Raw genomic sequence first — 26,081 nt, forward strand, 5'->3', positions numbered from 1 at the left:
TTTTACAAAATGCTGATGACAATTTCTGACCCACTGAGAAATGACTGAACACACTGGTGTCACAAGTCTCTCATTTATCCAGCAGCTTAAATCTTTAGATAAAGCCTCTTACGTCTCTGCAGACGGTCAGCCAGCTCCTCCTGCTTCATTCTCCTCAGGAAGTCCACTGTGATCTTCACAAATGCCTCTCTGCTGCTGCTCCTCTGCTCATCATCCTCCCTCTGAAACTCCAAGCACTGAGGCTTATTTGGATTCAGAGCCTTCTGGATCTTCTTCAGCTCGTTCTTCACAAAAGTGATGATGTTGTCCTCCAGCAGCTGGAACAGAATATTTATGAATGACCCACCACTCTGAACTTTAGTCCACACAACATCCACTTCTTTACGATCAAGGGGCATATCATCCACGAACTCTTTACCAATTATAAGTTTGACTTCATCTGATTAACTGAGACTTTGTCCACAACTCCATGATCCCAAAACGTTAATTCTGTTCATATGAATGCAGCGATTTCAGTGGGAGAAACATTTCACTGGTGTTCAGAGCTGAACTACCAACAGGTTGATGATCAAAGCCAAAAACTTGGAGATGTTTCAGGTGACTGAGTTGATCGTACAGACAACTGGTCTTAAAGGTTCACTCTGTTTACGCATACAGATCAGTATTTAAGGTTTGACTCTCATCATCCACTGGGGCACAAACTGGGCGTCATCAGGACGCTACAACACAGAACAAACACCATCCCCACAGACACAGCAGCCAGCGAAGCAGAAGAACTTCACATCAAGAAGGTCCTGAGTAAATGTGAACGCTGGTTTGAGGGCGGAGTCAAGGAGGCCATTTAGGTGAAAAGGAAAGACCATCTCTGAATGGAGGAGGGGCCTAAGGGTACATTTGTCACCATCTTACATGCTGTGATTGCAGCCATTCCCCAGCTCTCTGTGAATTGGACTCATGGGCATTGATCAACAACCATTGATCAATGGTCCTGACAATATGCGTACCAATGATCAATGAACTGACCTCCCAGCCCATTGTTCCTTCAGTGGGCTGGTTTCAGTCATACAAATGTCCTGTTTATGAGATTGAAACCTGCAGTCAGCTGAGACTGAAGAAGTCACCTGATGATGATGAAACGTTTCTCCCTCTGAAAACATCCAGATGAACAGAATCAAGCTTTTTGGGATTTACGTACCTGGATGATTGAGCATCAAGACACAACTCTGTGACTTTTCTCAGATGAATAAATCCTCTCCTCCAGCTTTGTTTACATCTACCAGCCCTGTGGCGCTGCCCAGGGAAATAATCTATGTGAGAGGTGGAAAGTCATACAGGTGTCTGCTCCTGCCTTCAGTTATTTTATCTACTGTGTGTCAACTGGCTGAACCTCCTCCAACTGTCTACTGTCTCCCTAAACTCAACAATGACTTAGTGATCTATCCATTCTCTGACCAAACACATCCTGCTGCAGGAGGTTAACATAGCAGCCAATGATGATCCCACTCACTGTGAACAACACATTTGGACCTGATTTGCTGCTCTGGTTTACACGTGAACTTCCACTGCTGCTGTCACCAACTTGAGAGGCTCTACAGAAAAACTGGACTTGTCCATAAAAATCATAAACTACATTACAAGGACAGCATTGCTCAATCAACTCTAATTACTACTGACATGTTATCTCTTCTAACTAAGGTACAGACACTCAAACTTGCTGCTTTCAGTGAGAAGTCAAATGTCTGAATATGAGCTGGAAGCTGCTGAGAGTCCTCCTCCTTCCCGTGGGGTTTACTTCCTCTACTACTTTCACTATAAACACGCCCCTTTCATGCACCTGCAGAGGGCCACCAGCAGATGGAGCTGTCTTAAACAAATCCACTTGGATAGTTAGCTGTAGATGACTTTATCAGTATGATTGTAGGATTTTGAGTTATTCTTTAGATTTATTTCAACTCTTATATTGTGCACAAGCGTTGAGCGACCCATAATTTCTCTGTACTTTTCATAAGGCCCAGGCAGCAGGCCCAGACAAGGTGTGTCCTAGGATGCTAAAGGCGTGTGCTGCTGAACTTGGGGAGCCGCTACAACGAGTCTTCAACCTCAGTCTGCGACTGGGGAGAGTGCCCGCCCTATGGAAGACATCCTGCATCGTCCCAGTCCCCAAAAAGAACCGGCCCAATGAGCTGAATGACTTCCGACCGGTGGCACTGACGTCACATCTTATGAAGACTCTAGAGCGGCTCTTCCTCAACCTCCTCCGACCACAGGTACAACATGCCCAGGACCCACTACAGTTTGCATACAAGGCGGGTGTCGGAGTGGAGGATGCCATCCTGTACCTCCTACACAGAACCCACTCACACCTGGATGGGGGAAAAGGCACGGTCAGGATCCTGTTTCTTGACTTTTCCAGTGCCTTTAATACCATCCGGCCCTGTATGCTTCAAGAAAAACTGAACAGGATGGAGGTGGACCCCTGCCTGGTGGCTTGGATCTCCGACTACCTCACCGACAGACCACAGTACGTCAGGCTGAAGGACATCACGTCTGACACAGTGGTCAGCAGCACAGGAGCACCACAGGGAACTGTGCTGTCCCCTCTTCTCTTCACCCTGTACACCTCTGACTTCTGCTACAACTCTGAATTATGCCACATTCAGAAGTTTGCAGACGACACAGCGATCATGGGGTGTATCTGGGATGATCAGGAAGAGGAGTACAGAAGTCTGGTGAGGAACTTTGTCGCATGGAGTCACACAAACCACCTGCAACTCAACACCTCAAAGATTAAGGAACTGGTTGTGGACTTCGGGAGGTCTAGAGCAGGTCCACTGCCGGTTCAGATAGAGGGGGAGGAGGTGGAGGTGGTCAACAAGTACAAGTACCTCGGGCTGTGGGTGGACAATAAACTGGACTGGTCATGCAACACAGAGCACCTGTATAAAAAAGCCCAAAGCCGACTGTACTTCCTCAGGAGGCTGAGGTCTTTTAACATCTGCAGGAAGCTCCTGAGGATGTTTTACCAGTCGGTGGTTGCTGGAGTACTTTTCTATGCTGTGGTGTGCTGGGGGAGCAGCACAGCAAAGAAGGACTCATCCAGGCTGGAGAAACTGATCAGGAGGGCTAGCTCTGTGGTCGGCATGAAGCTGGACACTCTGGTGACAGTGGCAGAGAAAAGGACATTAAAGAAACTGATGGACATTATGGACAATGCCAGACATCCTCTGCACACGGCCATAAACAATCAGAAGAGTCACTCTTTTCTTATTCATTCACACTCTCTCCTTTAACATGAGTTTAAGCTAGTAATATCAATATGATGTCATAGCAGATATAACACCGTCACCCTCCGTCATTGCTTTAATTGGAATGTTTCCGTTTCGTTTCCTTTTTTTTTGTTGTCGCTCACAGTTCATGTGGTTTCTTTCTTTCTCTTGTCTTTCACTGCTGTGGTCACCTACTTCCCCACTCACCTACAAACAACACCCTCTATTTCTCCATATTTTCACAACACGATCACGCAAACACATCAGCTCAACGGCAGCACATTCACAACAGCCTCACAGCACGCACAGACTTGCAGGACACATAAGCAAGCCACGCTTGTTCATATTAGTGAATATTCACACACATAGTCAGACTTATGGAGTCTCTCACCACACTTCTTTTTCTCTTTCTATTTATAAACAAGGGATGTTTCCATATTCTCTCCACCTGTCTAAACGAAACACCCAGCATACATCATTAGACATACACGCACAATTAAGGGCATGCTGAGGTTTGTCACATGGAATGTAAATGGAGCTGGCACCAGAGGAAAGAGGTTAAAAATATTTAACCAGCTTAAAAAACTACAGGCAGATGTTGTTTTATTACAAGAAACTCACAAACCTGTCACAGGTTTAAATGAACTTAAAACACCTGAGTTTCCTAACGTGTTTGCAGCCGGTTATAATTCTAGACAACGGGGAGTAGCAATTTTAATACATAAAAATGTTAATTTTACAGTACTCGATACAGTTATAGATCCAGAGGGTAGATTTCTAATTATTAAACTATCAATATTGAACAAAAAACTATGTATTGTTAGTATATATGGTCCAAATGTTGATGAACCCTCATTCTTCCACGGTTTTTTTAGTGCACTCTCTGAACACCTTGATTGCACACTCATTCTTGGCGGTGACCTCAACCTTGGACTAAATGAAGAAATGGATAGGCTCAACACAACAGGAACTCAGCGTAATTGGCAGTCCACAAATATAATCAAACAGTATATGAACGACTTTGGTCTTTGCGATGCATGGCGCTCTCTTCACCCCACCAGTAAGGAATATACTTTTTTCTCGCATGTTCATCACTCTTACTCTCGTCTGGATTATTTTTTGGTCAGCAGCTCACTGCTGTGTGACATTTCAGACACTGAGATTCATCCTATAGCTGTCAGCGATCATGCTTCTGTATCATTAACACTAATGCACAAGAATAATACTACGCCAAGTAAAAACTGGAGATTTAATATATCACTACTTAAAGATGAAGACTTTATTAAATACTTTAAAAAGGAATGGACTTCATATTTAGACTTTAATGACACTCCCGGAATATCTGCTTCTGTTCTATGGGAAGCAGGGAAAGCTGTGATGAGAGGTAAAATAATTTCTTTCTCATCATACAAAAAGAAAGAAGAAAACAAAAATATTCAGGAATTAGAAAAAAACATCAAATCACTAGAAGAAGCCTACGCGTCCCACCAAGATCAGGAAACATTGAACAAAATATGCAAAACAAAACTAGAATTAAATGAAACTATTAATAAAAAAACACAATTCCTTATACAAAGACTTCGCTTGCAGAATTTTGAACACAGTAACAAATCAGGTCGATTTCTAGCTAACCAGCTAAAAATAAATAAAGAAAAAATAACTATATGTGCTGCTAAAGATTTATCGGGGAACACAATATATGATCCTGGAAGAATAAACAACATTTTTAGGGATTTCTATGAAACTTTATACTCACCACAAATAAACCCATCTAAAAATGAAATTGATCTGTTTCTTGACAACGTAACTCTTCCAAAATTACTAGACAGTCAAGCAATGGAACTGGATTCGCCACTGACGCCAAGTGAACTCCAGGAAGCCCTGATAAGTATGCCCAATAATAAGGCTCCAGGTCCAGACGGCTTCCCTGCAGAATTCTACAAAGAATTCTGGACAATTTTGGCACCAGTATTCCACAGCATGTTGCAGGAAATCGAGGAAAAGGGCAGACTACCACCAAATATGAATTCTGCCAACATTAGTCTCCTGCTAAAACCAGGCAAAGACCCTTTATTTCCCTCAAGCTATCGTCCAATTTCTCTTTTAAATGTAGACCTTAAAATAATCTGCAAAGCTCTCTCAAAGAGATTAGAGAAAATGACCCCCCTCTTAATTCATCCTGACCAAACTGGTTTCATAAAAGGTCGGCACTCCTCAACAAACACTCGTAGATTACTTAATTTAATAGACTACTCATACGATAAAAACATCGAAACCATAATATTATCTCTAGATGCAGAAAAAGCATTTGACAGAGTTAATTGGAAATTTTTATTCGCAACTTTACACAAATTTGGTTTTGGAAACTCTTTCATAAACTGGATAAGAATATTATACAATTCCCCAACGGCTCGTATCAGAACAAATGACCAGACATCCTCCAGCTTCTGTCTCCTGAGGGGCACCAGACAGGGATGCCCACTCTCCCCTTCACTTTTTGCAATTTTTATCGAACCTCTAGCAGCAGCATTTAGACAGGCTACAACAATTAAGGGCATAAAATGTAAGAACATAGAACATAAAATCAGTCTCTATGCGGATGATGTGTTGCTTTTTCTGCAAAACACACAAACCAACCTCTCTGAGGTAATTACTTTAATAAACTGGTTTTCAAGAGTTTCAGATTATTCAATTAACTGGCCAAAATCTACAGTTCTCCCCATTAACTGCTCCTTCCATAATTCTTCCTCTGCCCCACTGCAATCCGGAAATATTAAATATTTAGGTATTAATGTCTCTCCTAAGCTTTCAGACTTAACTAAACTAAACCACATCCCACTTCTAAAGAAAGTAGAAGGCGATCTGACTAGATGGAAATCTTTACCCATATCACTCATGGGAAGGGTTGCCACTATAAAAATGATGATCTTGCCAAAAATAAATTACTTATTTTTGATGATCCCTAACAAACCATCACAAGATTGGTTCAGATCTCTGGATTCATATATTTCCAAATTCCTTTGGAAAGATAAACCCCCGCGTATTAGCTTAAAAACGCTACAAAGAACCAAGGATAGAGGAGGATTAGATCTGCCTAATTTTCACCAATACTTCTTAGCCAACAGGCTTCAGTTCATCTCAGAATGGTTAAAACATACCTTCTTAGTTGAGCCCTGGCTAGATGTTGAACAGGCACTATGCAAGGATCTAGAGATTTCAGACCTACCATTTATTAGCTCAAACATCAAAAGACATGAATGCTTTAAAAGTATCAACATCAGCTTTTCTCTAACAGCATGGTGGGAGTTTCTAAAAATAACGGAGTCTTCATTAATCCCATGCAAACGTACACCTATCTGGAATAACCCTGACATATTACAAAACAATAATATGATTAATTTCCCAGAATGGAGTTGTAAAGGAATTAAATACTTAGAACATATATTAGAAGGAACAGAATTTATTCCATTTGACAGACTAGTTGAACAATATGGGATCAACAAGACAAGGTTTTTAGAATATCAACAAATTAAATCCATAGTAAAAAAGAAATTTAACCTCAGTCAAGTTGAATTACAAACACCACTAAGTGCGGCACATTTTCTTACTCTTAAATCCCCCAAATTATTATCTAAAATATACAGAACACTTTCTAAATTAGATGAATCAATATCCCTTCCTACTGCAAAGTGGGAAGCAGATTTATCAGTCAACCTAGACCAAAACTTCTGGTCTCAGATTTGCTTAAAAACTTTTAAATTAATTAAAAATCCCAGTCTGCAATTAATACAATACAAAATACTTCATAGAGTGCACTATACAGGTCATCGGATGTTCAAGATGGGCTTTACATCTTCCAACAACTGCTCACACTGTCAAGGCAATACACCAGACAATTACATCCACGCTCTTTGGTTCTGTCCACCAGTGCAAAAGTTTTGGCGCGAGATATGTGAAGACTTATCAAAGTGTCTGAAATGTAACATTCCAACTTCCCCCTTAGTGTGTCTACTGGGCAGCTTAGATAATGTCACTTCAGAAAAGAATATAGCCCATATGATCTTCACTGCCCTATGCATAGCCAAGAAAACAGTCCTCATGAACTGGAAAAATAAAAATAATCTTAATTCTAACCAATATAGAAATTATCTATTAGATTACATTAGTCTTGATACAGCCTCTGCCACCACATCAGATCAATTGCTCTGGGCCCCTTTTATCAGCTCCATCACCTAGTGGGGGTGGGGGGTCATAGTTTGGTCCCGCCTTCACTGTTGTGATTGGTGAGGGGGTAGGGACAGGCTTAGGGCGTCGGGGGGTTCCCCGGAGGCATCTTCCTTGGGGGGCTCAACCCGGGGTAGCGGTCACGTCCGGTTGGGGGCTCTGTTGGCTCTCAGGTGACTGTTTCCTCGCGGCTGCGTGCAGCGGGGCTAGGGGAGGGTCTGTGCTGACGGACGTGGGTTACTGACCTGGCAACCTGGCTGCCCCTGGGTGGGTCCGGGATGGGCGTGAGGTTCTGGGGGCGCTCCGTCTCTGGGCTGGGGCCCGGGCCGGGCCTCGGGGGCTTGGGTCCTGGTTGGTGTGTTGCCGGGGTTGTGGGCGGGTGGGTGCATGGGGGCCCGGCCCTGGAGCAGGGTGCCGCCGGTGCGTCGAGCCGCCTGGGGGGCTCTTCAACTGGTGGGGGGGATGGTCACATCTTGCAGGAGCTTTCTTCTCTTCAGGAACTCTCTGCAGGAGGGGGAGATACAGGAGAGGTGGAGGAAGATCTCAGCCTGGGCGTTTACCGTCTTATGTAGTCTGGAAGATGTGTGGATGGTGGGGTGGGTGCAGTTTTCTCTGTGGTGGGGTTGGGTGGACTGTCCAGGGCTCTGTGGAGCCGGAGGGCGCTACTGCACTGGGCCCCGGTCTGATGGGCCTGGGCCCCCCTTCCCTGGCGGGTCGCGGAGGGTGGGAGTGCCTACTGGGGTCAGCGGGGGAGCTGGCCCCAGGGAGGGGTTACCTGCCCCTCCCTTCCTTCCCTCCCCATCTCCAGCTGCCTCCCTCTTCCCGCTCCTCCACAACCACCCACACATGCAGGGCCTTGGAGTGGGGGTATGTCACCAGGGTGCAGAGGAGGCTACCCCCCCCCCCCCCCCCCCCCTGTCCCCTTCTGGCTGCCTCTGCCTCAATTTTATCCCACAACTTAGACATTCACATTATTCACACTCTCATTACACATACATATAGGATCTTGGGGGTGGGCACAATCACGGAGTCCAAATTACCATCAGGGTGTATACCTCACCCCTGACGTCGTTGCCCACCTCTCAATTTTAAATACACTTAGTCATTGAGGGCTAGCAGGAGGGACTATGCGCTTACCTGCTGCTCCTTGGCAGGTAGCTCCATGCCCTCCTGGGTTTTAATTGCACCTTAGAACACATATGCATCAACACTACAATGAGCGGGTGGAGGGAGGTTTGGAGTCTTCTCCCACCCCCATTCTCTGCGGCCTGCTGGAGCGGGAGGGCTAGTAGGAGGAGTTGGCCGTCCGACTGCGGTCTGGGGTGTGGGGCCTCCCTGCTGCTGCGGAGTCGGGGTGGTCTGCCTCTCCCCACCGCAGGGAAAAGGGTAACACCACCTGGGTCTGGGTGCAATTCCCCCCTCCAGGGGCAAGGGTACCTAGACCCGGTTTGTAGAGTACGCTTGGGGAGTGTGATTGTGTGTACAGCGTCTCTTTATGTCTGTCTCCACGTTGGTTGAGTGTGGAGTGAGTGCATATGAGAGCATGAGGGTGGGAATGGATGTTTGTGTCTGTGTGTGCCTGTATGTCTGTGTCTATATGTCAGGTTGGGTATCAGACACCACCTCTCTGGGGACACCTCAGGCCCTCCAAGGTTTGGAGGCCTATCTCCACCCACCACCACTTCCCCTGCCGGTGGCGGACTCCCTCAGGTGTCGGTGTGTTGGTGGTTCTTTGTGTCTGGGGGTGGGCGTCCGGGTACACACCGGCTCACTCCTTGGCGGCCGCTTGTCGGGGCCTGGGGCTCGGTCACTCAGGCACAGCTGGCTGCCGGCGGAGCTCACGGGCGCGTCACTGCAACTCCCCCTGGCTTCTGCTCCGCGGCTGCTGGGGGAGCCCTCATCTGGGACTCTCCTCAGCTCTTACTGGAACAGTGGCGCGGCTGCCCCTCTGTTGGTCTTCCATGGTCTCTTGTGTTCTGGGGGCCTCTGGATGTCTGGAGTTTTGATCTCCTCCATACCTGCTTCACACCCTGGAGGACGGGGCTGTGGCCCCCCCACACTCCCTAGCAGATCATTACATGGAGAAACCTTTGGAATGCAAGCATGCTGATCCACACAGGTATGCACACATGGGTATTCACAGACGCGGACTAAAGCTTTCTTGGCTGCTGCCTCAAAGCACACTGTGCGCTGTCTATCTTGCGTGCTGCACAATATCGTTTATTATTTAGTAAATATTGATATCTATGACTAGCTAGTTTATTGTGATGGTGCTTTGTTTTCTCTATTATTATGTTGCTCTTTGTTGTTTGCTGTCTCCTCTGTTTGTTTTTTTTGTTTGTTTGTTTTTTTTTTCTCCATACAGGTGACCCAGGAGTTCTTTTTTTTTTTTCTCTCTCTCTTCCCCCCCCCTTCTCACCGTCTCTTCTCCCCTTTGGTTTTCTTTCTTTCTCTCCCCCTCTTTCTCTCATTCATTCCCCCTGTCCTATTTATTAAAAAAAAAAAAAAAAAAAAAAAAAAATGACAAAGGATGAACTGAAGCTCTGCCATCACGTAATGTCGCATACTGCTGTTTCTGATGTCATTTTAAAAAAAAAAGAAAAAAAAAAAAAACAATCAGAAGAGTCTGTTCAGTGACAGGTTGCTTCTCCCAAAGACAAGAACTAACAGACTTAAAAACTCCTTTGTCCCACACGCCATCAGACTGTTTAACTCCTCCCTGGAGGGGAGAGGGAGGGGAAACAGGAGGACAAAGGAGGGGGGAACAACTAAGCTGTAGTGCCTCTTCACCTCACTGTGCAATACCTTTTGTGCAATACTTTTGTAAATAGTCAACGGTGCAATAGACTCAATACTTGAAATGTGCAATTCACTTGTATTTTTATTTTTATTCCTATTTATTCTATTTATCCCCTTCGTATATTTTATTTATATTGTCTCTGTATTTATATATATATATATATATATATATATATATATATATATATATATATGTGTGTGTGTGTGTGTGTGTGTGTGTGTGTGTGTGTGTGTGTGTGTGTGTGTGTATTATATATATATATATATATAATATTCTGTAACTCTGTAACTTCTGTCGGTGCTGTGCTTTTTTGGAAATCGAATTTCCCAGAGGAACCCACCCGAGGGATTAATAAAGTTCTATCTAATCTAATCTAATAAGAGCAGCCAGACTTTCAGCTAGTTTTTCTTTTTTAAGAGCTCTGCAGGTTTATGAAGGTGTGTCAACGTTGTTCTTTGGACATTAGCTGCTTATTAAATCATTTTCAGTCCTCGTACAGGAACACTCTTCAAGCTAAATCCAAGTGTCTTAGACCAGAGTTAACCTGATAGATATGCATGGGTGTGTAACTCTTAGAAGCTGATTGGCTGCTTTTTATGGGGGCTGGGTCTTTGGAAAGTGAGCAAACCACAGTTTTAGTAACACACCCTGTGTTATATTGTGCAGTGTTGAGCGACCCATAATTTCTCTGTACTTTTCATAAGAGCAGCCAGACTTTCAGCTATTTTCTTTTTTAAGAGCTCAAAGATATTGAAGAAACAGTTATTCAGCTTCATTCCCACTGATCTCGACTACAAACTGTTTCACGTTGGTTTCTGTTTAAAGCCTCGATGTTTAAAACGTTTCCCTGTGATCACATTTGCACCGTCTGATTTCAAAGTTTGTTTTCTTTTGGTCATTTAGTCCACAGAGTCCTTGGTGTTTTGAAAGGGACGTATAAATAAAAGCATTATTATTAATATTAATAATAAAGTAGTTGTTGTACATGTACACACCATAAATATGGAGTCCAGCTGTGTTTGATGCTGCTGGGCAGACTGACCACTGGGACCCTCTGAGCTCTGCTGCTCCACTCTGTGGAGGAATCATGAAGGATTAGATCAACACAGGATAAAGATCCAGGAGTTTCTGCTCAAATAACTTCGTCTGAATCAAGTCTGTCAAGTTTTAAACTCTCAGATTGTGAACATATCAGTAATTTTCAGTCTGTTTTCATGGACGTCCTTTCAGTGGTGATGTCAGGGATGATTTTGAAGAAGCTCATCAAACTGAACCATCAGCAGATCACTGCTCCAAAACCAGAACATGATCCGAGTCTCCCTCCACCACCAGAACACCAGCTTTACTAACGTGGTAGATCAGTGTAGTACAGATCAATAACTGATGAGTCATTTGATCAAAATCACTGAGTGCTTCACGTCTGACCCTCTGATGCTTCTGTAGACATTTTGCATATTTAATGAATGTCTGACAGTTTTACATTCATTCTATGAACACAGTGGAAATGTTGTGTTATAGTCTCCATGTTGTTTCCAGCATCATAAATTCTTAAGTTCAGAAAATTAGATTCTTTCTTCACAGCTGTAAAACAACAACATTTATTCTCTATTGAAATCTGCATCGTCCACTCCAAAGGTCACAATCTGAAGGTAACATCTGGTTTTGTTCCCTGTGATTAACTCTGAGCATCAGTATGGTGGGATTTATCCACTACATCCACACCACTGTGGTTCAGTGTTGTCCTGATGGAGTAACAGCAGCCAGTATGATCCAGGCTTTAGCTGCTGGGTCTCTGTGTGACCTCTCAGACTGTTTAACAGATCAGACACAAAGAGAATCAGAGCAGCTCTGTTCTTTAAAGACAAACATGAACCCACTCAGGTCACACTTTCCCCACAGATATGAGCATCACTGTCCTCAAACAGCAAATGACCAAGTCGAACATTTGGATCTTTTCTCTTTCATTCTTTTCTTTTTAATGAATCTTTGTAACAATCTGAGGATGTTTCAGGTCATATTTATCCAGGAAACACAAACATGTAAAGGAGTCATCACAGCTCTCTGACCTCGTTGCTCCAGGTTCACCACTGAAGAGTGGAACGTCATCTTTGGACCGGTCACTCCTCACAGACGGACAGCTGGACCCTGCAGACTCTGCTCTGTCCTCCTCTTCCTCCATCATCATCTTCAGTCAGTCTGAGAGGTAAACCACAAACACTCAGTGAGTTCACATTAACAGGAGGAACTGAGTTACAGTCGCTGACCTCTGACCTGTCATGTGACCATGAAACCAGGTCAATATGTCTGTAGGTTCAGTCATCCAGGTCATGTGATCTAAGGAGCTTGGAGAGAAAAGAGACGTCTTTAAGTTTCTGGAAGACGTTTCATCAGAGAAGCTTCTTCAGCTGTGATCTGGATGACGCTCACCAATGATCATGTGATGAGTCACATGATCAATAGTGGGTCAACAATATAACAACAATATAAACACTTATTTCAAGGAGGAAACTGAGAGCCTTTGCACCAGGAGCACTAACATCAGCTCCAGCAATGATCCACTGATGTGTTTTTATTCCATGTATGAATGTTGTTATTGACAGAGATGACGTTTGTGTGTCAGTGATGCAGTGACTGTTGTTGTTACCTGTACAGGCTGGTTAGACTCTATGAAACAGATCATACAGATCTCTGCATGTTAGAAGAGACTATTAAAGGTCATGAATGAGACAAAGGCAGGGAGGCGTCCTTTACAGCTAAACAGCAGAGTGAGAGAACAGCCAGCACCTCTACATTTATCACATTATACAGCACATGTATGATACTGACAGGGATGAGAAGAATTTAGTGATTCTGATCCCATCATTGATATTACTTATTGATTCTCAGTAGCTCTGCTCTGACAGTCACCACCATCACTGAGCAGCATATCAAAGACATTTGTGCACATTAACTGCATGTTGTGGCTCAAATGTTTGTGCATGTTGGAGGCATTTCCTCTTTGTTGTGATCAGTATTGGTCATTACTCAAAACAGTCATTATTACACATATTACACAGAACACTTTAATTAAAAGTAATGGAGTACGTTACTTCATTACTCCTCATAACATTACTTTGATGTTAAAATGAACAAATGAGCATGTAACAACATAAAGCTGAGGTACAGCCCCACACACCAACACAGATCCTGATGAGGTCACGTGATGTTTCTCTGAGTGTTTATGAACACAAATCAAAGATGAAACAGCACAAAGACACTTCAAAGTGATTCTACTGTAGAAACATGAACAGGTAGAAACCTGCAGCCTGACTGCTCATCACTTTGTTACCTGTTCAAGTTCAGCAGCAGCAGCTCACTTTATCACGGTGCTGGTCTGGGGTCAGTGTTTACTCAGCTTTAACTAGTGATGTGACGTTCTGTATCGAGGCTTCGAAGTGTGTGTCGAGTAATGGAGGGGGCGTTTCCGCGAAGCGCGTATCCAGGCTTGCTTCATTTATGGGAGGAGCTGAAAATGATGACGTCCGAAGCCTCGCTGCCCGGCTGTACCACGTGACTGGTTCAGGAAGCGGTTCGAACTTTGCCGCGAGCTATGACAGCGATATAAACCCCTCAGACAAAATGTGAGCGTTTGATGGAGAGTTGCGGTTAAGATAAGATAAGATAAGATAAGATAGAACTTTATTAATCCCTCGGGTGGGTTCCTCTGGGAAATTCGATTTCCAAAAAAGCACAGCACCGACAGAAGTTACAGAGTTATACACACACACATATATATAAATACAGAGACAATATAAATAAAATATACGAAGGGGATAAATAGAATAAATAGGAATAAAAATAAAAATACAAGTGAATTGCACATTTCAAGTATTGAGTCTATTGCACCGTTGACTATTTACAAAAGTATTGCACAAAAGGTATTGCACAGTGAGGTGAAGAGGCACTACAGCTTAGTTGTTCCCTCCTTTGTCCTCCTGTTTCCCCTCCCTCTCCCCTCCAGAGAGGAGTTAAACAGTCTGATGGCGTGTGGGACAAAGGAGTTTTTAAGTCTGTTAGTTCTTGTCTTTGGGAGAAGCAACCTGTCACTGAACAGACTCTTCTGGTTGTTAATGGCCGTGTGCAGAGGATGCCTGGCATTGTCCATAATGTCCATCAGTTTCTTTAATGTCCTTTTCTCTGCCACTGTCACCAGAGTGTCCAGCTTCATGCCGACCACAGAGCTAGCCCTCCTGATCAGTTTCTCCAGCCTGGATGAGTCCTTCTTTGCTGTGCTGCTCCCCCAGCACACCACAGCATAGAAAAGTACTCCAGCAACCACCGACTGGTAAAACATCCTCAGGAGCTTCCTGCAGATGTTAAAAGACCTCAGCCTCCTGAGGAAGTACAGTCGGCTTTGGGCTTTTTTATACAGGTGCTCTGTGTTGCATGACCAGTCCAGTTTATTGTCCACCCACAGCCCGAGGTACTTGTACTTGTTGACCACCTCCACCTCCTCCCCCTCTATCTGAACCGGCAGTGGACCTGCTCTAGACCTCCCGAAGTCCACAACCAGTTCCTTAGTCTTTGAGGTGTTGAGTTGCAGGTGGTTTGTGTGACTCCATGCGACAAAGTTCCTCACCAGACTTCTGTACTCCTCTTCCTGATCATCCCAGATACACCCCATGATGGCTGTGTCGTCTGCAAACTTCTGAATGTGGCATAATTCAGAGTTGTAGCAGAAGTCAGAGGTGTACAGGGTGAAGAGAAGAGGGGACAGCACAGTTCCCTGTGGTGCTCCTGTGCTGCTGACCACTGTGTCAGACGTGATGTCCTTCAGCCTGACGTACTGTGGTCTGTCGGTGAGGTAGTCGGAGATCCAAGCCACCAGGCAGGGGTCCACCTCCATCCTGTTCAGTTTTTCTTGAAGCATACAGGGCCGGATGGTATTAAAGGCACTGGAAAAGTCAAGAAACAGGATCCTGACCGTGCCTTTTCCCCCATCCAGGTGTGAGTGGGCTCTGTGTAGGAGGTACAGGATGGCATCCTCCACTCCGACACCCGCCTTGTATGCAAACTGTAGTGGGTCCTGGGCATGTTGTACCTGTGGTCGGAGGAGGTTGAGGAAGAGCCGCTCTAGAGTCTTCATAAGATGTGACGTCAGTGCCACCGGTCGGAAGTCATTCAGCTCATTGGGCCGGTTCTTTTTGGGGACCGGGACGATGCAGGATGTCTTCCATAGGGCGGGCACTCTCCCCAGTCGCAGACTGAGGTTGAAGACTCGTTGTAGCGGCTCCCCAAGTTCAGCAGCACACGCCTTTAGCATCCTAGGACACACCTTGTCTGGGCCTGCTGCCTTTCTGGGGCGAAGCTTCCTCAGTTGTCTCCTGACCTGATCCACTGTGACACTGGGAGATGTTTGGGAGGAGGGGAGGGGGGGAGATGTCTTGCTGCTGAGAGAGGGATTGGAGGAGGGGGGTGTCATGGTGTCAGGAAGGGGGGGAAGCGAGGGAGGTAGGAGAGTGGGGATTGGACTCTGTAGTGAAGGTGAGGGTGGGGGGGTTGTGGGCTGGTCAAACCTGTTGAAGAAGTTGTTGAGTTCGTTTGCCTTCTCCACAGTCCCCCCCACTGTGCTTTTCTTGGTGTTGTGGCCTGTGATGGTTTTCACACCATTCCAGACCTCCCTCATATTGTTCCTCTCCAACTTCTGCTCCACCTTCCTCCTGTAGGTGTCCTTTGCTTCCCTCAGGCAGCGTTTCACCTCCCGCTGTGCTGCCTTCATCTCCTCCTTCACTTTGCTCCTGAAAGCCTTCTTCTTCATGTTGAGGACAGCTTTGACTTCCTGTGTTACCCACGGTTTGTTATTAGGATAACACCGTACCGTCTTAGCAGGGGCGACCGTGTCCACACAAAAGTTGAGGTAGTCTGTAAGACAGTGTGTCGCCCCCTCTATGTCCTCACCATGTGGGCTCAGGAGCACATCCCAGTCTGTGGTGTCATAACAGTCCCTCAGAGCATCCTCCTTTTCTGGGGTCCATCTCCGGATGGAGCGCGTTGTGACCGGCTGCCTTTGGACGAGGGGTGTGTATTGTGGCTGTAGGTAAACCAGGTTGTGGTCTGACTTCCCTAGTGGGGGGAGGGGGGTGGCTCTGTATGCATCTCTCACATTAGCATACAGTAGGTCAATTGTCCTGTTGCTTCTTGTGGGACAATTCACAAACTGGTGAAAAGCAGCCAGAGTAGAGTCCAGTGTGGCATGGTTAAAGTCTCCAGATATAATAATGAAAGCCTCGGGGTTTTGTGTCTGAAGTCTTGCTGTGACTGTGTGTATTTTCTCACAGGCAGCTGTTGCGTCGGCCCTCGGAGGGATGTAAACACACACACAGATCACATGACTGAACTCCCGAGGTAGATAATATGGCCGCAAGCTAACAGCTAGCAGCTCCAGGTCCGGACGGCATACCGAAACTTTAACGGAGACGTGTCCAGGGTTACAGTATCTGTTGTTAACGTAGACAATGAGTCCCCCACCTCTGCTTTTTCCGCTGGCCTGCGTGTCCCTATCGGCTCTCACGGATGTGAAACCGCATAGGTCTACGTTAGCCTGCGGCGTTAGCTCGGTTAGCCACGTCTCCGTGAAGATAAACAAGCTGCACTCACGGTATAGTCTGTGGTTGTTCAGAGCGCACAGTTCGTCAATCTTATTCTGTAACGAGTTCACGTTGCCCATGATCACTGTCGGGATTGATGGTTTGAATCGCCTCCGGTGATCCGCTCTCCTCGCTCCAGCTTTGCAGCCTCTGTAGCTCCTCTTTAGCTCGGCCGGGATGTTGTGTCGCATGCCGGTCTGTCCCTTTGTTTTTAGTGCCAGCAGCTCCGCTCTCGAATAGATGAAGGAACTGGTTCCAGAAGTTTTAAAAAGTGCATTATCCATCTTGTATCGCTATATCTAAGAGGTATAAGTAGAGGAAGGTGAAAAAAAGTTTGAAAAGCCTAGTCTAAAAAGTTAAAGTTAACAAAAAGGTGCGGTGTTGCAGAGCTACTTGGAAAGGCTGCCGTCACTCCAGCGCCATCTTGAACATCTTGAGGGTTAGTGAGAGTTAGAGACAGTTTAGAAAAAAAAAATCGCCTACGACCTGCCACAGTGGAGAAACTGTTTCTTTTTAATAAAAACCAATGATGTGTCCCCTAAACACTAATCACTGTCCTTGCCTCAATGTTACAAAAGCACAACCACTGTCCACACCTCACCTCACAGTATATGATCATTTCCATTTTAGGCATTTCCAAATAATCATGTTCCATACTGCCAGTATAAATATACACAGTACACTGCATCACTACAATATACATGTTTTACACACTCCTTTTGTTGTTGACATTTACAGGCTGTGTGCAAAAAGGCCACACTCTTCAAATTCATCAGCTGCTCTGCTATCAGTCCACTAGGTGGAGCCTGAAGCACACACGATGCATTCACTGACACACACTGAGTCACTGTGACTGGAAGCTTCAGTCAGTCCAACACGTGTGAACATTTTAAACCTTTCAGTTGATGGACTACTTTTAATTAACTGCTTTAGCCCACTTACAATGAAAATTTAAAAAAATCTTGTTCATGACGTGTGTAGTATGTTAACACTATTGGAAGGAAAAAAAAAACTTGAACTCCAATTTTGAAAACACAACTTTCTTTTTTTTTTTATAAAGCTCTGACTTGTATTATGAGTCTGTGGTCTGGGAGAGAGTCTGTAACTCTGTCTGCAACATACAGTAAATAATGACCAATGTTGGTGATAGAGGATTTTTATTATGCAATATGATCAAGTATAATCAAATGTGCTTTATATTCAAATACAATATAATCAAGTGTGTTTTATTTTCTAGTGTTCATATATTTTCACGTAACTGAGTCTATTTGTTAACACAAACGCAATGTATTCTTTTTTAGTATCTGTGATGTCAGATAAGCATGATAAACTTCTGTATTCTTTACCCCAGTCTGAAAGGTCAGACAGGTTGAGATAATGCCTGAACTCTCCTCCTGTAACTGAAAAGAGGAAGTACTATGTAATCAGTTTCTTACCCTATAAATAAAGGAACAAGACATGCATTCTGTGTGTGTGATTTTGCTGAGAGGCACACACCCATGCGCATGTCTTAAAACTCTCTGATTTGGTCTGCAAGTGTCTTATTTTCTCTTACTTGTGAAAATAAATGTCAAAACCCCTGACAGTTGGGCAGTTAATTATATAGTTACTTCTTCAAAAAAGTAACTGAGTTATGCAAACAAAGTTTTTTGCAGCTGTTTACCTAAAAATGCAGCCAAGGTGTTTTTTTAAAATAAACATTTCAAACTATTTACAGAACAATCAGCTGTTCTGCATCAAATCTGATGCTACACAAATTATTTGTGCCGCTCCAAAAAATAATTCCTGTCCTCTATGAGATGAAGGAGAACAACAGCCTGATACCTGCAGGCCTGACAGCAGCAGATGTGTCACTGCTGTAACACCTGTAACACTCAGCAGTCGCCTCATTGTTCTGACACACACAACAACACTATTGACTACACTACACACTAACTACACACTAACTACACAAGATTTGCTCTAAACGCCTCAAATCTCTCACATCTCAAACACGCCGTCACTCCGTTTCTTAACAACTAAATGCCATGTTTTGATTGGTTTACTTTAATTTCAATTCAGGTTAGAATTCTTTTTGTGTGCGCAACACAGATTTTCTCTGCGCAGAGACCGTGCCAACAGTGCGCAATTCAGAATCAGAATCAGAATCAGAAAGGGGTTTATTGCCAAATGTTGAGCAGGTTTACAACATTAGGAAATTGCTGCGGTGCTTCAGTGCAAACAAACTGTCATAAATTGCGCTTAAATAGACATGAAAAAAATAAAAGTAGGAATAAGAATTGAAAGTGCTACGTAGAAAGATATGTGCATGAGATATACATGAGATATATACATGAGAATAAGAATTAAGAGTGCTGCGTAGAAAGATATATACATGAGTGCAGGTGGTGATCAGTGCCAAACATGGAATGAATGATGCAGTGACACAGCGTAGGGTCATGTGTTAGTGGCGGGGACAGTCATACGGTTATTGTTCATGAGTCCAACAGCAGAGGGGAAAAAAACTGTTCTTATGGCGAGAGGTTCTGGTGCGAATGGACCGGAGCCTCCTGCCTGAGGGGAGCAGGTCAAACAGACTGTGTCCAGGGTGAGAAGGGTCAGCTGAGATCCGAGCTGCACGCCGCAGTGTCCTGGAGGTGTACAGGTCCTGCAGAGATGGGAGTCTGCAGCCAATCACCTTCTCAGCAGAGCGCACAACACGCTGCAGTCTCTGTTTGTCCCTGATAGTGGCTCCAGCGTACCACACGGTGATGGAGGAGGTGAGGATGGACTCGATGATTGCAGTGTAGAACTGCATCATCGTCCGTGTTGGCAGGTTGAATTGCGCACGTGCGCAGCTTAGAGGGAACATTGCTCACAAGGTGACTACCAATAAAAATGAGTGTGCTTCACTGTCAGAGCTACGGTGATTCAACCAGTAGGTCGAATGACTTGATAATAAAAATGTTTATTTGATGCTTTGCATTGAGGCGCATTGTTGAATTTGCAGGGACACAATAACCACAGATCAGTTGTTCAAACCACTACAGTAGGGAGCCATGTTATGAATAATAATAATACTAATAATAATGTTAATTTAAGTAATTGTTTTTGACTGAACATCACATATAATGTAACAAGCAGAAAATTCAGGTTAAGTGCATTATCAGCATTTGGAGGAGCTCCTTATCCTTCTCTTTACTGCTCACCTCTTACAAAGTGTTCACACAGTTTGCTAGCCTCTGTCAGCCTGCTAGCTATGCTAACAAGTCTACTACACACACTTGACTCGGTCACATGACAGACAGCAGAGATAGCTGCTCTGCTAGCTAAGCTAACTCATGTTAAAGGTCAAAGAAATGAGGCGATGCTGCTGGGAGTTACATCACAGACTAACAGAATTTAGTTATTCAGCATAATATTTTATCCTTATTATCTGCTCCTCTCACCTCTGTTTACATCTAAAAACAAGAAAATTTAGCCAACAGTTTATTAGCTTTGGTGAAATTATAAACAGGCATCAGCGCAGTCACCTATACTGTCCTTTAATGCTAGAGCAGCAGGAACACCAGTTAATCTAAAATCTCCTTTTCTCTCTGAAACAAAGTGACAGCAGGCTGAGTCAAAGACAGAAACCTTGTTTAAACACCAAATATTCACTTCCTGATCCGGGATTCAAAGAGGACGTTGAACTTACTCAGCTTCTTCCAATGAACGTCTTCACTCTGCAGCTCTCTGCTGTCTGGACCAGGTCTGTGTAGAAACAGAGAAAATCCTCTGCTTCTTCTCCGTCAGCAGTCGTCTGTGTCTGCAGACTGCGTCACATTAAACACTTCACACCAGCAAAGAGGCTGAAGCTCACAGGTCAAAGGTCAGCTGCTGCACCTTTTGTGATATTAATTTGATCAATAATTAACCTGCAGCAGGTTTCTGCTCCAACTCCAACACACAGAAAACAACCCTGAGAACGAATCAGATGGTGTGTGGGTGTGTCTGCAGGCTTCAATAGATGAGCATTAAACACTCAGCAAAGAGGCTGAAGCTCACAGGTCAAAGGTCAGCTGCCACACTGTATATAACAATTCACTTTTGAACAGTAGATAGCCTGTAGGCGTCTCTGCAGTGATAAACAGTTTACACATTAAACACTGAACCATAAAAGAAGCTTAAGCTGCAGCTCACAGGTCAAAGCTCAGCTGCTGCACCCACTTATGAGTTTAAATAAATCATTAATCATGATTTTTTTCCCTCTCAGCACTTTCACTTGGCCTTGGAGTGTTTTGACGGAGCTACACTGTATGTTTCAAATGTTGTAAATAAATTGGGAGTTAGGGCTGGGCAATATGGCCTAAAATCCATATCGCGGTATAATTTGAAGCATGTGCGGTAACAATATATATCGCGATATATTCTTTTCTTCTGTATAACATATTTTCCACACTATAAGGACTTACAATCCTTTAATTTTCTCAAAAATCAAGAGTGTGTCTTATGTATGAATTCTGGTTGTGCTTACTGACCTCGAACCGATTTGGGCGTGCAGAAATCTGTTAAAAAATGTTTTAGTAGAACTTTGGTAAGCTACGAAGCCGCATTGCTTGATGGATCGTCAGAGCATTACGGCTGTCGTGGTGAGGAGCTTCGCGGAGTAATCTGGGTCTAAAACTCTGTCCGCTTCAGGTTCCAAAGTCAAACGAACACTAAGAGTTAAAAACGGTCTAAATTCTTTCATCTTTAATAAAATCATCAGCGTTGCTGCTTTACCAGGTGTAACAATTAAGTTTAACATCCATGAAAACAGAATTTATTAAATTTAACGGAGTTAGAAGTTAACAGGAAGTTAGCTCGCTAGTTTCCACCTAAACATTTCATACCATGTTCTGACTGAGAGATTTTTGAAACTAATTCAAATGTACAGCCCTGCTATCACTTCCACCATAAATGAAGACAGAAAACTAAACAGCAGTGGCGTTTGCAGGGTTACTGAAGTTGGACTACCTGGTATATAATGTTGTGCTACGTGATTGCTAGCGACACAGCTATGTTAGCATAACATTAGCACAGTGAAGCTGGAGGATGAACGCCAACTTTTTTTCCACTCGATAAAAGTTAACGTGAGGGATTCTGGTGGTCAGGGACAAATGCAATCGCATAGCAGGATGCTGTACACGGGCCAAACTTCAGTCAGGAGAACAACTGAAATCATCCATCCACAATACGAGGTTAGTTATGATTCGTCTCGGAACTGAGGACGCCATCATCTACCTGCTCAATCGTGTCTACACCCATCTGGACCAGCCGGCGAGCACTGTGAGGGTCATGTTTTTTGACTTTTCCAGTGCTTTCAACACCATCAGGCCGACCCTCCTGGGTGATAAGTTAGCAGCGATGCAGGTGGATGCTTCTCTGGTGTCCTGGATTGTTGATTACCTGACAGGAAGACCACAATATGTACGTCTCCCACAGTGTGTGTCTGACAAGGTGATCAGCAACACAGGGGCACCACAGGGGACTGTCCTCTCCCCCTTCCTCTTCACCCTCTACACCACAGACTTCAGCCACTGCACAGAGACCTGCCATCTTCAGAAGTTTTCTGATGACTCTGCGGTGGTTGGATGCATCAGCAGGGATGATGAGACAGAGTACCGGGCTGTGGTCGACTCCTTTGTCACGTGGTGTGAGCAGAATCATCTGCAGCTCAACGTGGCAAAGACCAAGGAACTGATCGTGGACTTCAGGAAGACCAGGAAACACTTGACCCCTGTTTCAATCCAGGGGGTCAGTGTTGACATTGTGGAGGACTATAAATACCTTGGAGTACACATTGACAATAAACTGGACTGGGCTAAAAACACCACAGCACTTTACAGGAAGGGCCAGAGTCGTCTCTATTTTTTGAGGTGACTGAGGTCCTTCAACATCTGCCAGAAAATGCTGAGGATTTTCTATGAGTCTGTTGTGGCCAGTGCGATCCTCTATGCTGTTGCATGCTGGGGGAGCAGGCTGAGGGTCGCAGATGCCAACAGACTTAATAAACTAATCCGTAAGGCCAGCAATGTTGTGGGGATGGAGCTGGACTCCCTCAAGGTGGTGTCGGAGAGGCGGATGCTGTCCAAGATAAAGACAATGTTGGATAACACCTCCGACCCACTCCATGACATGCTGGTCAGTCACAGGAGCTCGTTCAGTGAGAGACTGAGGTTACCGAAAAGCACCACTGAACGACACAGTAAATCATTCCTGCCTGCCTGTCTGTCTTGTCTTAATGTTGGTTTAAAATGGAGCACTGTAACAAAAAATAATTTCCCCCAGGGATCAATAAAGTATTCTGATTCTGATTCTGATTAATATACTGCAACAACATGGGAATAGAGCAGCTGCGAGAGAATTCAACATTAATGAATCAATGTTACGGAAGTGGAGGAAGTGCAGTTTTTGGCTTTCCCCGTATTTCAAAAGTGCTTTATCTCTTTGTTATGACTGTCGCCCGCCATAATTTGAAGAGGATAATGGTTGGTCGTGTCCAAATTCATGGGCTGCATCCTCCTGAGGCCGCATTTGTAGACCGATTACGTCACAGCGACGCGCCGAAGGCTGTCCAAATTCGTAGACTCCTCCGAATGCAGCCGACAAATGCGTCCTCCTTTTCCCCGAATTTGAAGGATGGGTCGGGTGTGTCCTTCGTGGCCTACCATATCCCAGAATTCATAGCGCGGCCCAGCCAAACTCCAGTTTCCAACAATGGCGGCCGCTACTAAGTTTTAAAATTACTCATACTAATCTTTCTGTGTCACAAAATAAACTTTTAACATATTTTCATGCGAGAAAGTAGCTGTGTAAACATCAAATATCTGCTCGGTTTATCAAGGTATCGCATATTTGCAAAAGTGCTTCGACGTTTTCGGAGACGTCTGCTACCCAGCTAGCCGGGAGCTCGAGGGTTACTGATGCGGCCGAGAACGGCACAACTCCCGGCACATCATTTTCAGATCACCGCGGACTATCGCTGCTCGATTTAAACGTAATGTATAAGTCACTTAGACAACCTAAAAATTTTATTGTTGGGCTTTTTTTCAGTGTTTTGTTTCTTCGTGAGTAAATCGGTTTGGCTAAGATTAAAGTTATTAGATTAGATTAGATAAAATAAAACTTTATTAATCCCCCGGGTGGGTTCCTCCTTGGTTTTTACACAGCTGACTAAACGTGAAACAGAAAACTGATTAAACAGAAGTATGAGACAGTCGAGAATTTACGCCAGTGTCCTGTTATATTTTAGATAGCAAGGAGCAGACGGCTGAGTTTATTAAACTCCACCGAGACAGCGGTGACGCTAATCTGAAGGCTAGACCGTCCAATTTCACGGCCGTTTACTTCCGGCCTATTCGACCTTCTGAGGACCCGGCCCACGTAGACCGCGAAGGCCGGGTCCTCAGGAGGATGCAGCCCATGAATTTGGACACGACCAGCGTAGCCGCTGCGATGCTTTAGACCAAAAAAGGCACAGCTTGATGACATCATCAACATGCGCTATCGCGATAGAGCGATATATATATATATATATTAGGGGTGCAACGGTATTCGTATCGATATTGAACCGTTCGATACAGTGCTTTCGGTTCGGTACGCATATGTATCGAACAATACAATTTTTTTCAATTTTTTTTTTTTTTCTTTTTTTTTTGTGTCCCGTTTGGATCTATAGCCATCAGAATTGTTGTCTTGAGGCCAAGAAAGATGCCAAGAGGATTTATTTTAAGTGGATCATCATATTGGTCCATTTGATTGACCTTTATTATAATTATGAATTTATTTTATTTTCAGTTGCAAACGGGACAGACATGACTGTGGGATAGGACAGGGGGAAAGAATGAAAGAAAGAGGGGGAGAGAAAGAAAGAAAACCAAAGGGGAGAAAAAAAAAGAACAATACAAAATTTGTAATTTATTTTATCAACTTTCCTTCTGACGATGCTGTCTGTGTTGAGCGCTCAGTGAATCTGCATTTGACTACTCCGCCTAGGCTCGAGAGTGCAGCCTAGGCGGAGTAGTCGAACGCAGATTCACGGAGCACTCAACACAGACAGCATGGTCAGAAGGAAGAGCGCAGGGCAAGCTAGCGAGACAGAAGTGGACCTCCCCACCCTCATTCAGATCTGGCGTTTGGAATTATTTTGGTTTTCATGTGACGTATGACCCTGAAGGTAAGCGAGTCATGGACTAAAGTAAAACAGTATGTTGGATGTGCCATGCAATGCTCAATTACATGGGTGGGAGCTAGTGTGTTAGCGCAGTTAGCTCGTTAACGTGTTGGCCGTCTAGCCCCTCTGTATAGGGTAGCTCGTTAACGGAGATTTGCCGTGTTGTGGCGTTAAGGTTATTTCAACGAGATTAACCTGAAAGCACTAGTGGGAACACAACGAATATGACTGCACATTTACACCGACATCATCCTAGTGCAAAGACAAAAACAACAAGCATGCATGCTACAAACTTTAGCCGAGTCATTTAGACAGCTGTTAGCACAGGATTCTCCTTATGGAGACCTGATATGTTTAATATGCTGCTGAGAATATAGCCCAGAAGAAGCGGATAGTATAGCTTTTATTTTGGAAAGAGACATTTCTCTGTAATAAACTCTCTTTTCCAAAGATGAGTGATTCCTCAATCAGATACAGGGCTCGCAATATCGCTAGCCCGACGTCCCGGGGCTATCTCTCCCCTGCCTGTCGGGCTATTGTAGGAAGGAAAAATATATGTCAATGCTTTTGCATTCTTTCAGAAATGTAGCTGGGTAATTATGTCATTGGGTGAGCCACTGTCAATATGTGACATATTGAAATCGTGTTTGAATTTGCGCTTGTTTTTTTGCTTTCACTTTGCAATCGCGCGAACTGTGTATAGAGAGCGACAGCACTGATCTGTGAGTGATGATAATTTGTGCACCAATTCCTCTGACATCGTCTTATTAATTGTTAGCTTACTATGCAAACATGACAAGTGAAATCTCCCGCAGCTTAAACATGTGAGAGGTTGATCGCGCAGAGAATCGCTGAGCTTATGTGAGTGCGGCAGGATATATATTTCACTACGATGACCTGGATGACTGAGAACCTTCACAGACAGATATATATTTTAGTTCTGCTGAGCCAAATAAGACAGGTCAGGGTGAAGAAGTGACAGCCAAAGA

The 26,081-nt window shown here is 44.4% G+C and overlaps 2 protein-coding genes across 2 annotated transcripts in view; both read right to left on the reverse strand.

The window, feature by feature from the left end:
* Positions 1 to 26,081, reverse strand: part of LOC147336896 (protein NLRC3-like) — a 172,271-nt gene that overhangs the window by 10,160 nt on the left and 136,030 nt on the right. The window contains exon 6 of the mRNA XM_086285677.1: positions 113 to 317. Within this exon, the coding sequence (XP_086141803.1) occupies positions 113 to 317 (205 nt within the window). The remainder of the gene's footprint in view (positions 1 to 112; positions 318 to 26,081) is intronic.
* Positions 12,678 to 17,388, reverse strand: LOC147336897 (uncharacterized). Its single transcript, XM_086265607.1, has 2 exons — positions 15,117 to 17,388; positions 12,678 to 12,702 (listed from the first exon to the last, which is right to left on the reverse strand). Exons 1-2 carry the CDS (start codon positions 17,198 to 17,200, stop codon positions 12,678 to 12,680), a joined length of 2,109 nt encoding a protein of 702 aa, XP_086121733.1. The 5' UTR covers positions 17,201 to 17,388.

Source organism: Aulonocara sp. 'chitande type north' Nkhata Bay, linkage group LG3 (assembly GCF_057382095.1).
Source record: "Aulonocara sp. 'chitande type north' Nkhata Bay isolate Kocher_YH1m ecotype deep benthic linkage group LG3, A_spYH_male_GT1.1, whole genome shotgun sequence".
Classification (NCBI taxonomy): domain Eukaryota; kingdom Metazoa; phylum Chordata; class Actinopteri; order Cichliformes; family Cichlidae; genus Aulonocara; species Aulonocara sp. 'chitande type north' Nkhata Bay.